Below are 15974 nucleotides of genomic sequence, written 5' to 3'. Positions count from 1 at the left end.
GTGCTGTATAACTTTGTCATAGCTTTTCTGCCAAGGAGCAAGTGTCTTTTAATTTTGTGGCTGCAATCACTGTCCACAGTGATTTTGGAGCTCAAGAAAAAAATATGCTACTGTTTCTGCTTTTCACCCATCTATTTGCCATAAAGTGATGGGACCGGATGCCATGTAGTGTTTTGAATGTTCAGTTTTAAGCCAGCTTTTTCACTCTCCTCTTTCACCCTCATCAAGAGGCTCTTTAGTTACTCTTCACTTTCTGCCATTGTGGTATCATCTGCATATCTGAGATTATAGATATTTCTCCCAGCAGTCTTGATTCCAGCTTGTGATTCATCCAGCTGGGTACTTCGCATGATGTACTCTGCATACAACTCCTGCTGAGCTCTTCCTTGAAAATGAAGTGAAAGTGTTAGTTGCTCAGTCATGTCCAACTCTTTGGGACTCCATGGACTGTAGCCTACCAGGCTCCTCTGTCCATGGGATTCTCCAGGCAAGAATACTGGAGTGGGAAGATCCAAGGGATCTTCCTGACCCAGGGATTGAACCCAGGTCTCCTGTATTGCAGGCAGATTCTTTACCATCTGAGTCACCTTAAGCCTCAACAAAGCACTGTATGAAGCACAGTGCTTCATATAACTACCAGCATTCAGATAAAACTGAGGCCTCCAATTTCCTCATAGCTCAATCGGGAAAGAATCTGCCTGCAATGCAGGAGACCCAGGTTTGATTCCTGGGTCAGGAAGATCCCCTGGAGAAGGAAATGGCAACCCACTGCAGTATTCTTGCCTGGAGAATCCTACGGACAGAGGAGCCTGGCAGGCTACAGTCCATGGGATCACAAGAGTCAGACACAACTTGGTGACAAAACCACCACCAATAAAATCTATTTGCCAGGATAGGAAAAAGAAGACCAAAATATCTATCACAATGATTTACACATAGTAGGCACACAATACATATATGCTGATGCGAACTACGAGTGTGACCCTTCTTTCCTGCAGATAGTAGTTAAAAGGCAGCTGAACTGACGTCATTATGACAATTGACTGTTTTGTTTATTACCCTAGATTCTGCAGGAATCTTTTATTCTGCTTTAAATTCCAAAAGATTTCGTCTTTTTTAGAATATTAAAAATATGTTTTATGACAGATATAGTCCAAAGGCTGTGATAACGGGTCACTCAGCAGACACAGTTATTTGAAGTTATCTTTCTGAACATTTTATTCCATTAAACAGCAGACACTTTCTTAAATATTTAATAGTAGAACCTGATGATTTCTCAGTTTCCCTGAATTCGTTCAGTTGCAGGGTATTTGAAGCCTATCATCCTCTTGTTAAGAAATTCTAGAGAATGGCTCTTTACTCAGCTAGCCCTTCTATCAAGTCACCCCAAGTAAATTGGCTTTTCATTCCTTGTGGTTTGCCACCTTTGGCAGAGGCCTGCTGCTGATCACAAAGTTTCTTTACTTCTTCCGAGCTCATCAGTATAAAGTATTTGCGATTTTCCTGCAGGCCACCTTCACTCTGATACCAGTTTTTTTCAAATGCCACCAAGTGCCGCCTTGCCTCCTGAACTGTAAACACATGAGTAAATATTCAGGCCTCCCGAGACAGCCCATCTGGGTCCTCAGCAAGGTCTGCGTTCCTGCTCCCTGTGAAGTGGTTCTTTATGTTTGTATTTCTGGCAGCCAGCATTTGCAATGGTTCATTTCTCATTCCAGGAGCAAATGGCTTCCTAGATCCGCAATAAATTAACATTCAGTACTCTCTTGTCAGAGATTTGCCCTCCGCTACTTAGGGGCAGTTCCTGGGATTGCAAGGCAAGCATTTGGCTCTGGTCTTGAACCGCATATGGCAGAGGGCAAGGCTTGCTACAGTGGTCCTATTGCATAGCTCTGCTCATTGTTTTTCTTTTGAAATATAGTTAACTGTCTTTTCCTGCTGTGGAAACACGACACAAAAACATGGCTTCTTTAGTCTGTTGTGCATGGGTCTAACAGTAGCTTTCTTTTACATTTTCTTGCCGCTGTTTCTTTGTTTTGCTAGGAGCAAGTTCAATCCAAAAGATAATTAAAGTTGGTAGGGTTTTGCAAATAGTGATTTATTTTTGGAACTATAGAGATTTCTTCAGTCAGAGCTCACCAATGAAACTGAGTCACTAGATTTTACTTTAAAATATTTTCAAAATTAATACAGCTACAAAAGATAAAGCTATCAGGAATAGACATTTTCTTGTGAAAGTTTAATGTTTGTTAAGTGCTCTGTGGGTCAGCTCTTTACTTTTGTAAGTAAACTTTATACAAATTCGATTTAGCTGTCAAAAAAATCTTGTGAGTGTGTATGTAATGGCTAAACTCTCATAAACTAACAATGTTCTTCATAGAGAAAGTGTACATATAAGATTTGCAAATGCTTCTTTCTTCAAAACCATTACAGTACATTCATTTAAACCTTTTTTATTCTATCAAATATATTATTACTCAGAAATAAATAGTATCTCTAGCTCCTTGGTATGAAATAAATAGCTTAAGGGATTCTTTTAAAGTTAATGTGCTCTAGAAACATGGAGGAAACCTTAACTTATCCAAAAGGGTTTCACAACAATAGTAGCTTAAAAAATAAATTCTTTAACTTGTTTTTTAATTCTCTACCACAGAAACTTGCATGATTTTTAGTCATCAGCTGTGCCATATGGTCACACCTGCATGTGCACACACACACACACACACACACACAATGATTGTCTTTGGAATATTGGTTATGCTACAAGTAATCAGGAATTACTTTGATCTGATTATAGTTCTTTCAATGGCATCCATAGGTTAGTCTCAGATCTTAGATTAGTGAGGTTATTTGATTTTGCTGAAAATACTCTAGACTTGAGATATTTGCTAGGTTTGCCAGATAAAATACTGGGAAGAAAAAGTCACTGGGAGGGGTTGAGTGAGGAATATGAAAAAATTTTGGAATGTGGCTTAAAGTTTTCCATATTTGTTTCCAGACTTTTTAATTTCAAGAGAGGAGAAGTAAGGTTACTGGGTAAAAACAGAAAGACAACCAGTTAAATTTGAACTTTAGATCAACAACAAATAATATTCTCAGTATAACTATGTCTCAAATAGTGCAGATATTAGTGATTTATCTGAAATTCAAATTCAACGGGGTCTCCTGTATTTTTATTTCTTAAAACTGGCAACCCTACCTACACTGTTTAGTTTATGCTCTAAGACATATCATGATTTTGTTGAGGAAAAGACATAAATTAAGGCCACTCAAATACAAGCAGAGAAGCATATGAGAAATAGATTCTTTTCTTTTAAGATTATTTTCTATTGCATGATTCATTAAATATTTGCTGAGTGCCAACTAAGTATCAGGCATTCTTCTAGGGACAGGGTATCCATTGGCAACCAAAACCAGATCTGATCCTTGCCTTCATGGTGCTTGCAGTCTAGAGGGGGAGGCAGGTGACAGACAAGCTAACACATAACTCCAACTGTGATAAGTGGTGTGAAGAAAACAGCCTATGAATACAGAGTAATGGTGAGTGAGGTGGTTTCTCAAGGCACTGATTGAAGACCTTATTGAAGAGGTAACATTTAACCTAATTTCAGAAGGATGAAAATATCAACCAGGAGATAAGGGCAAGTAAGGCTGTAAGATGGAAAAGAGCTTGGTATATAGAAAACTCAAAAGGAGGCGAGCATGTCCAGAGAATATATAGAAGAGAGTGCAGTGCATGCAGTGTGATTTGAGAGGGCGCCAGGGGCCACATCGCAAGGACCTGTCAGGTCACTGTCTGGGAATTGGATGTTATTCTAAATGTAACTGGAGTCACTGATGACTGATGAGTTTTCAGCTGGAGGATAGCAAGATCGGATTTATATTTCTTAGGTATCACTCTGGCTGATGTATGCCAAAGAGAACAGAAGGGGTCAGGGTAGAAAGATTATTGTCAGGGCCCAGGTAGGAGAGGATGGCGAACTGGACCTGGGTAGTGGTGGTGAAACTGAAAAGAGTCAGGATACAGGAGTGGAAGTGACATATTGTTCTGCTGGATTCAGTGTGAGGGAAAGAGGGAGGGAAAAAAAAATCAAGGATCACCCTCAGGTTTTTCTACTTTAAATAATTGATTGGATGAAGTTTCATCATGTTGCTGGGAAGACTGGAAGAAAAAGAGATTGGTGACATCCATTTCCCCTGGCTCCTGTAGCAAGTTAGCACAAACTTTGTGGGTTAAAACAACAGACAGAACTTTATTATCTTGAAGTTGTGGAGGTCAGAAGTCTGAAACGGCTCTCCTTGAGCTAACATCAAAGTGTGAGTAGGATGTGTTTCTCCTAGGGGAGGCTCTTGGGGACAGTCTGTTTCCTTGCCTTTTCTAGTTTCTAGAGGCTTCCTGCATTTGTGGGCTCATGTCTCCCTTCCGTCTTTAGAGTTAGCAATGGAGCATTGATATTTCTCATGTCACATCACTGGTTCTGACTCTCCTGCTTTCTCCTTTGACTCCTGTGACTACATTATGTTCACCTAGATAATCCAGGATCATCTTCCTATCTACAGGTTAGCTGATAAGCATCCTTAAATCCACTGGCACATAAATTCCCCCTTGCCATGTAACATAAATATGTGCACGTTTCAGGGACTGGGATGTGGACATCATGAGGGGACGAGGAGCATCATTCTGTCTACTACGATGGGAAAATCAGGGGACATGTTTAGGTGTGTTAAGTTTGAGATGCTACCGAGTCAACCAAGTTGGAAGTTAGTGACGTAAACAGCAGGATATGTGAGTTTGAAGCTCAAGGAGAGATTAGGGCTAAATTTGAAAGTTGTCAACCTACAGATGATATATAAGGTCACGAGCATATGTGACATCACTGAAGAAGAGACTGAGTAAATGTTTCCATTTAGAGTTCAAATAGAGGAGGCAGGCTGAAAGAGAACACAGAGAAAGAACAGACAGGAATGCGGTATGACAACCAAAATAGTGTGGTGTCAAGAAGACCCTCTTCAGAAACAGCAAGGGCAATCACCTGCATTCAATGTTGCTGCGAAATACATTTGCAGATCTGTCCAGAGAGATTTGGATTTGATGGCAAGAAATCAGAAACCTTCATACAAGCTGTTTCAGTGAAATTATGAGGGAACAACCAAAGCTGATGCAGTTTGAGGAGTAAGATGGACGTGATCCCTGACCACAGGTGATGAGGAAAAGTCCTGTGTGCCCCCTTTGTAGATGCTCATTAGGAAGAGTGAGGTGGTCACATTTGATCAGAGGCTTTACTACAGTGAGAAGCTAGGAGCTAAGCAAGATCGCTGTTGTGTATCTCTGGTCAGTTGCGTGGTAGCTAATGATGCTGTACATGAAAGGGGTACAGACGTTACTAGGTTCTCATCGCTGTGCTCTGCGTGTAAAGCACATCCTGAGGCTAACTGGAGCAATGACACACGATCACCTTCCTGATGCATTCCAGGGAACCCTTTAGGACCAAACAGCAGAAACTGCTTGGAAGGATAAAACCAGAGCATTCTATAGCAGGATGCAAGGCTCTCTTGTCCTGAGGAATCTGCTTTGCTGGCTTGTTGCCCTTCTAGGGATTCTTTGAGGGGACAATGTCGCCTCCTCCTAGACTGCAGCCTACCAAAGGACCTGCTCCTGCAAAAACAAGGTACTCTTCCTGGCTGATGATACGGCCCTGCTCGCCAACAAGAGACTGTCAGTATCAGAAGAAATGTATTACTTTACTTTTTGGAGCAAAATATGCACTGAGATTCTCTAAAGCTGTAGTTGAAGAGGGATTTAACCTTTCTCAGATTTATTTGATATTTGTATAGATTAAGGATGGAACTGGTAGCATATGTATAATACATACATTGTGTTTGTGTGTGCATGAATGTGTTCATATGCCTTGTAACATCCAATACTGACTCAAGGAAATGTGAGTTTATTTCTTCTACAGAACAATAAGTCTGGAACAGGGCAGACCAGGGTCAGCTTCATTTCTCTTTCCCTTTCTGCTCTAGATCTATAGCAAGGCTTCTATTCACACTTATGACCATAACCTCATAGATGACAGATTTTGCTGCATGTCTAGGCCTTACAGCCATTTTCCAGGGAAAACAAAGACAGGATACAGGCAGACCCAACACTCCCACATATATTTCATCGATCAGAGGAATGTCACACGGCCACCCCACATGACCACCCCTAGTGGTGGGGAGCCTTCTAATTGGGTTTTTGATTTTCAAACTCTATCAGTAAGTTATGATGCGATGATAAAGCACGAAAGTTGATTTCTTGCTCATGTGACACAGCATCGGCAGTGTGTTGGCTAGCTCCATGCACCTCCTTCACCTGGAGACCCAGGCTGAGAGGGGCAGCACCTCTCAGGGCCATGCCCTTCCCATGGTGGAGGGAAAGAATATGGCAGAACCACATGATGGCTCTTAAAGGCTGTTCTCAAAGGTGGCATCATCACTTTCCTCCACCATCCGTTGACTAAAATAAATCACATACTAAGGTTGATGTCCATGATACAGGGAAATATAATCCTCTTACAAAAAACATTGCAGGGGGCTTCCCTTATAGTCCAGTGGTTAGGAATCTGTCTTCCAATGCAGGGGACGTGGGTTCAATTCCTGGTCAGGAAACTAAGATCCCACATGCAACAGGGTGTGGCCAATGAAAAAAGAAAATTGCAGATGGCTGGGAATAACAATATAATCTTTCCTAGAGAACAAAAGCAGGCAAATGAGAATAGACCAGACATGGAAGTTGAGTCAGCAAGTTACAGTGTCTGCCACAGGACACACACATAGACATACACACACAAATATGCACATACATACATGTGCGCACACACACACATACCTTTTAATTTATTTGCATTTCAAAGCATTTCATGGGAGAAATATTCACACCTTGGGAACAGTGGTCTTGAGCCACATGTCTCTTGGATAAAGTAACTACTTATAAAAACATCCTGGTATAAAATACGTAGCCTTTAACATGGATTGTCATTACATTCCTCATTGTAATGGATTTCACTGTAGTGGCACAGGAGATAATCTGTATCACAGATGGTTACTGGGAATTTCTCATCATATATTAGCACCCACTGTTATGTCAAGGTGGGGTACTTGAACAAAGTTTAATTTTGTGCCAGGAGAATTTCAGAAAATTAAGTCATGTCTAGTTATTGAAGTTTTGTGTTTTTTTTCCTTTTTTTCTGAACCAGGTGCTATCTTATCATGCAACATGTTCAAAAGCTGAAGTTGACAAGTTTAAGGTAAGGAAGTAAATACTGCATAAAGTTAAACGTCCCAGGGCTTTTGGGCCCTTTGTCTCTTGCCTCTACGACTAGTCCTGCCCACCAGATGTTGGGGAAATAGAACTGGGTAAGGCCCATTTGCATATTTCAGTTTTAGAGGGGAAAAGAAATTTATGTATAACTGAATGGCCCATTCCTAATCATTTAAATGATTCAGTATTTCTTTCTTTCCTTTTTTAAGTATGCAGGATATCAGGGGAAAAAATCTGCGTAATATGATGAGAATTGGGATACCTGATTTTGGCATTTGTCTTACCTCTAACTTTCTGTTCACTTAAAATCTTAGGGTGTATATCTTGATCTGTAAAAATAAGTAAAGAGATGATTAGGAGAATAGTAGCTACCATTTACCAATTGCTTACTATGGACCAGGTACAATACAAAGCATTCTATCTGTATTAATCTGAGTCTCATACTCCTATGAAGTAGGTACTATTTTACAGATGAGTAAACTGAAGCACAAAGATATTGAGCAGACAGGCCAATGTCAAATGATTGTAAGGGGTACAGTCAAGCAATCTGGCCTTAGAACTGGAGTCCCGTAACCACTGTGCTACACAGCTACCCAGCAGGACCCCCTTCCTGCTCTGACATGAGTCTCAGATGTTCCTTTCCCCTCGGTCACCCCCCTTCCCTTCAAGGCAGGTCAGGATTCTTGCTCGTCTCCCTGCACTTCTGAGTGGTCAAAACAGGGGAGTATGGGCACCCTGATTTTCCCTCCTTTGGGAAGTTTAGGTGTCTGTCTTTTTCAGATTTTGCAAAGGTCCAGAGAATTATCAGGCTTCCTTTGTGGCTCAGCTGGTAAAGAATCCGCCTGCAATGCAGGAGACCTGGGTTCGATCCCTGGGTTGGAAAGATGCCCTGGAGAAGGGAAAGGCTACTCACTCCAGTATTGTGGCCTGGAGAATTCTGTGGACTGTATAGTCCATGGGGTTGCAAAGAGTCGGACACGATTGAGCGACTTTCACTTCAGAGAATTATCAGCTAAGTTACTACAATCATAAGAAAGAAAATGTAATATGTATTTGTAGTAACACTTGATGGTGGCTACTCTTGAGCATGTCATTTGAATATAAATGCATTTTTGTCTTCCCAGGAAAAAGTGGCCTGGAGACCTTTGGGCCTCATGATTGAATCAGATCATTAGGGTTCAGTCACACTGCTTAAAAAAAAGAAAACAAGGGAAGAACCTAAACTCAGAGCAGGGATGAGGGAACTGCTAGGAAAGTCAGGGAGCAGCACGTGGGCAGCAAACATAAGGTGAGCCACTTGGACTCCATCCAGGGATATGGTTTCTCATTGGCTTGGAGAGATGCTTAGGAAAAGACCTGCCATGATGACCCAGACCAAGAGAGCCATGGTGTCAGTGAGGTGACAGCAGACAACAGAGGAAAAGACAGGGGAATCAAAACCACAGCAGTCGGGGTCTGTTGCTGTGGAGATAAACATGTTATGTAAGCCCAGAACGTGAGCAGCCGCAGGGCGGTGCTTTTTACACACTTTGTTCACTGTTCTGGCTCCACCGCCTTTCACAGTTCTTGGAACATAGTAGCACTCAATGATACTTGTCAAATGGATGAAAGAATGACTTTCATTCAGTTGAATGACTGAATCAACCCCAGAAGCTTTAGTGTTCTATAACTCAAAACAGGTATTCATTAAGAAAATGTTAAAAAATATGGTGATATATAATTATATTTTATTTTTATATTTACTTTTATAGATTTTGCTGTTTTTTTCTTTATTATTGACATATAATCGCTTTATAATGTTGTGTTAGTTTCTGCTGTATAAAAAAGTGAGTCAGCTATGTTATTTTTTTATATTTTATATATACTTATATATATTTGATAAGCATTTCCATCAAAAATATTAAGGCTTTTTTACTCTAATCACATTTAGTTATGTAGACATTCCATATAAATATTTTACTGTTTTATGCTTTATATTTTTACTATTTTATAAATATCATCATTGCTAAAAGATGGAAGGGGCAGGCAGGCAGAAAAATAGCAAAGCTCAGAATGGACTAAATATGACGGCAAGAGCCATGCGATGTGACATGTCCAGTACTGAAGCAGCCAAAATCAATAGCTGTCTACTTTCTAAAAGTCCTGCCCTATGTTCAGGCTTAATTCTTTCCTTAGAATAAGGAAAACGCATCGTCTTGGAATTTGCCATGCTTTTTTATTTTTAGCTCACAAACATACTAAAAATATGAAGTATTTAAATTTGAGGGGAAAAAGGGTTATTTCATCTTAAAATGATCAAGATTATTAACTACACTGATTTATTCCAGATTTTTGTCCTGTAAGATATTAGTGAATATTTTATTAGAATGTAATTGAGATATAGTAGATAATTTTAACTTAGCGGCTTTTTTTCTTGAAATATAAAGTAAATAAAACATTATCATAATTGGTAGCTGATGTCTTATAATTGCAGCAATAACATGAAAATGTAGTGGGCTTAAAATAATCCTGCACATAGAAAAGTATTTACTGAAATTTCACACTAGAGTATGTGCAATGGCAGTTTCCTAACATTGTAGCTAAATAGCAGTGAATAAGTGCTTTGTTTTACAAATAAATTATGCATATATTAAAAAATATTATAACCTTGGCTACTATAATACTTTTTTTAACAGAGCTCATGCTAAGTCGCTTCAGTCATGTCTGACTCCTTGCAACCGTATGGACTGTATCTTACCAGGCTCCTCTGTCTATATATATATATAATATATATATTATATATATATATATAAACACACACATAACTCTAGTTATAGAGAAAGAGAGGAGAGAAAGGAGAAATTTGAAATGTAGAATCAGAGTTACCCATGAGATTTCATAAGTGGTAGAATGACTGAGTTTCAATGTGTTGTATTATACCCAGTTGGGACCAAGCTAGTGATCAGTGATTCAGAGATTAGGTCAGAATTTGGGGAGAATATGGTTTCATCATCGAGTGCTAAAAAGATCTGGAGGTCAAATACTCAGGTCAGACTCCAGTTGCAGCCTATGCTTCACCACATCTGGGATTCAGACATGTCTTAAAGACCAGTGAGATGTGGTCTGTTTACATGAGAGTCCTCTGAGTAAAAAATTCCTCCTATTGGGAGTTGAGGCCATGGGCTTCAGTGTCTGGATAACTCCAAGTTCAGCATGGAGTCTGCCTCTTGGATTTGTCTCTTACTCCAGCCTACCATGGGTTCATGTTCTCAGCTAAGGACGTGAGTGGACACAAAAGGCATGGACTTAATATAGTTTCAGTGAATTAAATGCTCCCAAGAGCACAGGGATTCCAGAGTGTCAGTAGCGCACAACAGGCTACAGCAGGCCAATAGAAGGACACATTGATATGACCAGAGGCAAAGCACCTGCCTACCAGTATGACCAGCAGAGGCTGAAGGACTCACTGCAGACTGAGTGGTCACATCCTCAGGACAAGAACCTTGAGAGATGGAGAGCCCCAATACTGGAGGGTGTGTGATACACACCATTAATCACTTTCAATTCACTATTATCTGTACTCCTAGGTGATATGGCCTAAAGCAACACAGACAGATTTTCTATATGATAAACCTGTAGTGAATCTTCAATAATCATTCATGCTAGGCTGGTACCACATTACTTTTCCTTGTATCTTATCTTCCGATTTCATACTCTTCCATGTTGGGGATTTCTCTTCCTATTCTAGAATGCCATAAGGTGGGGGGCAGTGTTTTCATTTCTGTTTTGTTCTCTTAATCCTATTTCTCCTGTAGGGAAAAGTCTCCTTGAGGGGTATGTGGTGGTGGGCAGGGGGTGGGTTAGAGAGTGAAAACCTTTCTAGAAGTGTCCCTGGATTGTCTAACCAAAATAAGTAGGTGAAACAACATATAATCGCTCATCCAACAATATCAGAACCCAGGCCCATTTTTTTTCTTTCTGATATATCATTTATACCTTGGGAAACAGTCCTTTCTCTAGAGCCACCTGTGCACAAAAAGATTACAGAACTTCCTTGAACTAATGAGCTAAGTTTTTAAGAGTACAGGTTATAATATAACCTGTAAGTTTTTACATAATATATAATATTATATATAATATTATTATATATAATATAATTATGTATTACATTTTATATAATATAGCCTTAAGTTTTTAATGAGTACAGGTTATAATATTAATTTATCACTTATGGGTTGGTCACCCTATGCATTGAATGAGGAAACCAAGATCTAAAGAAAGGTGTTTATCCTTTTAACATTTACTGATCTTTCTTGAACTTGAAATAAGAAAGATGTGTCCAGAAAAATCTGTGCAGATTCTAGTGCCTGTGTGCTTCTCTTCTGCTCTGTGCAGAGAGGAATAATGTATAGAGACCATATTGACAATTAGATCTCTTTGAAGATGACTGGTTTTTAAAGGCTTTTAATAACCTGAAGATGCCAGCTGCGATAACATAAGAAAATGAGTTTAGTACACCAATTATATGCTCCCATAATTCTATGCACTTTCCTAGGATTCCGATGCAGTGGACATACCAAATAGTTATCACTGTATATGCCAGTTTACCAATTAAAATCAACTCATGGTCATCTTCATGTTATATTGCCACCTTCTATCATCCCTTCTTTCAGTTCCAAACTGCAAGGGTTATGGCTGCCATCAAAGCTGAACTCGTTTACAGCACTGTTTAACTGCCTCAGTAATTAAACACCAGTAACTCACATTGGGTATTTGGGTTTGGACTACCTCTTGCATGTTTTAAGTTTTCAATGTTATTGTCTAGGCCACAGATTAATATCCTGGTAAAATAAAGTACCGAGAATAGGTACACCCTGTGGACTTTACCTACAAAAATAGGAATGGCTACATCAAAAATATGGTTTCCTCTGTGAAAAGAAAGGCATGGGCCCGGCTGGGCAATGAGAAGGGCTGTGCTAGCCTCTTATTTTCTTAGTAGTTAAGTTTCAGGAGATCCGTTCGATCCATGAAATAGTCTGGTGTTACAAGAAATCTCTGCCCTCAGAACTGTCCTTGCTGTCCTGCAGGGAGATGTGTGTGTCACAGGCCTTGAACGAGAGTCCCCTCCTGTGCAATGCGCATGCTCAGTTGCCCAGTCATGTCTGACTCTTTGCAACCCCATGGACTGTAGCCCTCCAGACAGACTGTAGCCTGTCCATGGGATTTCCCAGGCAAGAAAACTGGAGTGGGTTGCCATTTCCTTCTCCAGGGGATCATCCCAACTCAGGGACTGAACTCTCGTCTCCTGGTGGGCTGGCAGAATCTTTACCGCTGAGCCACCGGTGAAGCCCTTCCTGCACAAAGGAGGCAGTCATGGGGACTGACCCCCACCTGGCTGGCAGGTGCATGGGATGCTGTTTAGGAATTGAGCCTCCAGAGGGCGCACCTTCTTCTAGTTGCAGGAAGGCAGATCATGTGCTGGCCATCACCTTTCCAATCTCCTTTGAGTGGAAAAGCCCAAGCCTTGCAGCCGCTTGTTGCAGAGGACAAATGCACCGTGTAGAGAGGGCCTAGAACCTTGACATTTACCCAATGCCAGGTGATGCGGCGACTCCTGAGGAGGGGAGCGGTGGGGAGGGCCTGGGACACATGTCCCCCACCCCAATCTGTAGGGAGCAGCTCCCAGCTCCTCTTCCACAGGCTGGCTACCTTTGGGAATCTCAACAGCAGTGACCTTCCAGTTCACTCCAGCTTATTTCTAGGCTTGTTTATAGATGATCACACAGCATTATGAATGGAATTTGGGTATTATCTTATACCTAACCTATTCTGTCTCTTCTCTGAGCCCCCAACCTCTTGAATCAAGGGGGGTTGTTTTGACTTTAAATAGTATTTATGCCAAGTTTAATATCTGAGGTTTTTTTTTTCATCATCAGTGAAAGTTATTGAACCTTCAGCAGGAAATTGACTGTGGGGGACACAGCTGAGTCAGCATCTTAAAGGGCACCTCCTGCTCCTAAGGCAGCAGCCTGAGCCGACGGCCTCGCTGCTTAGGACAGGACCATAAATATGTGGGTGCCTTGTGTTCAGATGTCTGCGTGTTCATACGGGGTTCTCTTTATGAATTGTGTCTTAATCCAATGCCACATCAGAGAAAGGATGGCTGTACTTTGTCACTCTTGAGTATTGAAAATATTGGGGGCGGAAGGTGATGGAAGGGAAGGCAGGGCTGCAAGTCCAGGCCGACCTTTTATCCTGCTGAACTAAGTGGCTCTGCATGGAGGGCTCTTCAAGGACCCACCTGGGCAGGTACATCCTGGGGTGACCCTGACCTCCTCTCAGATCACCTTAAACAGCCACTGTCTGTCACTTCTTTCCATTTGAAAACTGTCTCCCAGAGGACACTATGAGCAGCTACTTTTCCTGAGAGAAGATTCTCCCACCTTCTCTCCTCCACCTATTATTAACACAGTGGGGTCAACTGCATTCCTTACTTGAAGACCCAGAGAGTCTGAGCCTAAGGGAATGTAATCAAAGGCAGTTCAGTTTTCGTTTCAGAGCAGTAACAGCCCTGCCGGTCCGGGGAAGACAGCTTGGAGGGCAATAGGGAGGCCCAGTTAGAGCCCCAAACAGTGAAGGGAACTGTAAAGGCCAAAGGGGTCAGAAGCTTCCAGAACACTAGGGCCTCTGGGCCTGGATCACTCTCCCTTCTTTCTGGTTTTCTCTAGTTAGAGCCATCAGCCACTACAGAGATGGAATCAGAACTAAAGAATTGATAGCCCCTCACTTCAGTGATGGGCTTCCTCGATGGCTCAGCGGGTAAAGAATCTGCCTGCCAATGCAGGAGAAGGGGCTTCCCCGGTGGCTCAGACAGTAAAGAATCTGCCTGCAATGCAGGAGACCCGGGTTCAATCCCTGGGTCAGGAAGGTCCCCGGAGAAGTGAATGGCGTACCTGCTCCAGTATTCTTACCTGGAGAATTCCATGGAGAGAGGAGCCTGGTGGGATACAGTCCGAAGGGTCGCAAAGAGTCAGCTATGACGGAGCACAAGCACACTTCAATGATATGGGCGGGGCTTAGCCATCACGAGGGTTTCTTCACTTCACCCAGAAACTGTGAACTCCTGACGGCGATGCTCCGCTCAGCCTCCTCTTCAGAAGCCCACCGTGGATGTAACTGTACAGTTATCTTTGTGTCCTCACGCCCCCCGCTTCCGTGTGCCGTCCCCTCCATTCTGACTCGGACACCTCTGGTCATCCTTGCAGTCACCGTAGTTCACATCCGCCTTCCCTCTTATGCAGAGGTTGACTAGGCGGGCGCTCCAGTCCGGGCCCCCTGCTCCACCCCCAGAGGGGTTCTGCACACGGCTGCCAGATCAGCAGCAGTCTTATGTTGGCGCCAGTTTCCTTCTGACCAAGCTTAGCATCTTCTTTAAGTCTTTAGAGTCCATCACTTCAAATTTCTTTAAATGGGCATTAAAAGTGCTCTGAGCTCTAACCTCCAGTTCACTTCTCCAGCCTGTTTCTCATGCTCCCACGTACCCACCCTTCACAGGCGTTCCAGGTGATGTGTCCAGTCCATACTCTGCCCTTCCTATCTTTGTCCCATCCCCATTCCTCTGTCTGCATACTTAAAGCCTCTACCATCCATCTGATCCTCCTCAATTGCCCTTCCGCGTGAAGTTGCTCTTACTGTCCTTCAGGCAAAAGTGATCTGCTCATTCTTTCATCGTACTTATCATGTCTACCTTGTGATATAAATCTTCCTGCACCTGTCATCTGGTTAAACTAGGAGAATTTTTCGGGGAGAATACCCTTGTCTGATTCATTTTTGTAACCCTTAAATCACCTAAAGCCAAGCCTTGCTCCTGGTGCTGAAGAGATTGCTACCAAGTGACCAATTCATCGATCTATTTGCAATTTTGATGGCAGAGGAAGTTACAACATGTGAGTAGAATTCTGAAGCAGGACTCTGTGACAATGAGAATGCTGCACATCCTCTCAGCCCCTTGTTTTAAGTTCCTGATTTTTAATTTCCTGGATTTCCCATGAAGCATTAAGTATATGAAAATAAAGGGATTCTTTGTCTTTGTTTAAGATGTTCTCTTTGAGTATTCAGTAATGACAATATCCGTCCTTCTCTGGTCTACAGCAGGGCAAATGTCCCTTGCCATTAATTCTTGGTTAATTCAGCAATTTAATATTATAGAAATTGCTGAAGTGAGATTCTTCATTCATATGTCCTGCTATCACTACTCTGCTGACTAAATTCTTCAAAACTATTATTTTCTTGAATCTTGACATTTCTAATTCTTTTTATTTGTATGGTTCTATATTCTGTCCCTTCTACCTATTTTTGAAATTATTTACTACTTTAATAATTCTGTATGTTTTCTCTCAGTTGAAAATGGATCTATTAAAAATCTTACAAGCATGTACAAATCATGATTGTGTTGGTTCCAAGGTACCATCTGAAATATGAAGTCAGGACATACTGTCTGATCTAAGGGTTTTCTACAGTCTTAGCAGCCAGAGCTCCCCTTTTAAGACAGTCTTTATAAGACTGCAGACACAGTAAGATAAGAAAGAGCAAACATGTCAGCAGACAAAGCAGCCCCTAGACCTCTTGGCTCATTTAAAATTTCCAGGCCTCAGATTTCCAATCTGAAAAACAAAACGATATCCAGCTATAA

General features: G+C 41.6%; 1 protein-coding gene across 1 annotated transcript in view; it reads left to right on the top strand.

The window, feature by feature from the left end:
• The window catches only part of PDE11A (phosphodiesterase 11A), a 262481-nt gene that overhangs the window by 113981 nt on the left and 132526 nt on the right, over positions 1-15974 (top strand). The window contains exon 8 of the mRNA XM_043487864.1: positions 7239-7289. Within this exon, the coding sequence (XP_043343799.1) occupies positions 7239-7289 (51 nt within the window). The remainder of the gene's footprint in view (positions 1-7238; positions 7290-15974) is intronic.

Source organism: Cervus canadensis, chromosome 15, assembly GCF_019320065.1.
Source record: "Cervus canadensis isolate Bull #8, Minnesota chromosome 15, ASM1932006v1, whole genome shotgun sequence".
In the NCBI taxonomy this organism is placed as follows: domain Eukaryota; kingdom Metazoa; phylum Chordata; class Mammalia; order Artiodactyla; family Cervidae; genus Cervus; species Cervus canadensis.
Note: the sequence above shows the minus strand (reverse complement) of the source record. Positions and strands in the feature narration are given on the sequence as shown.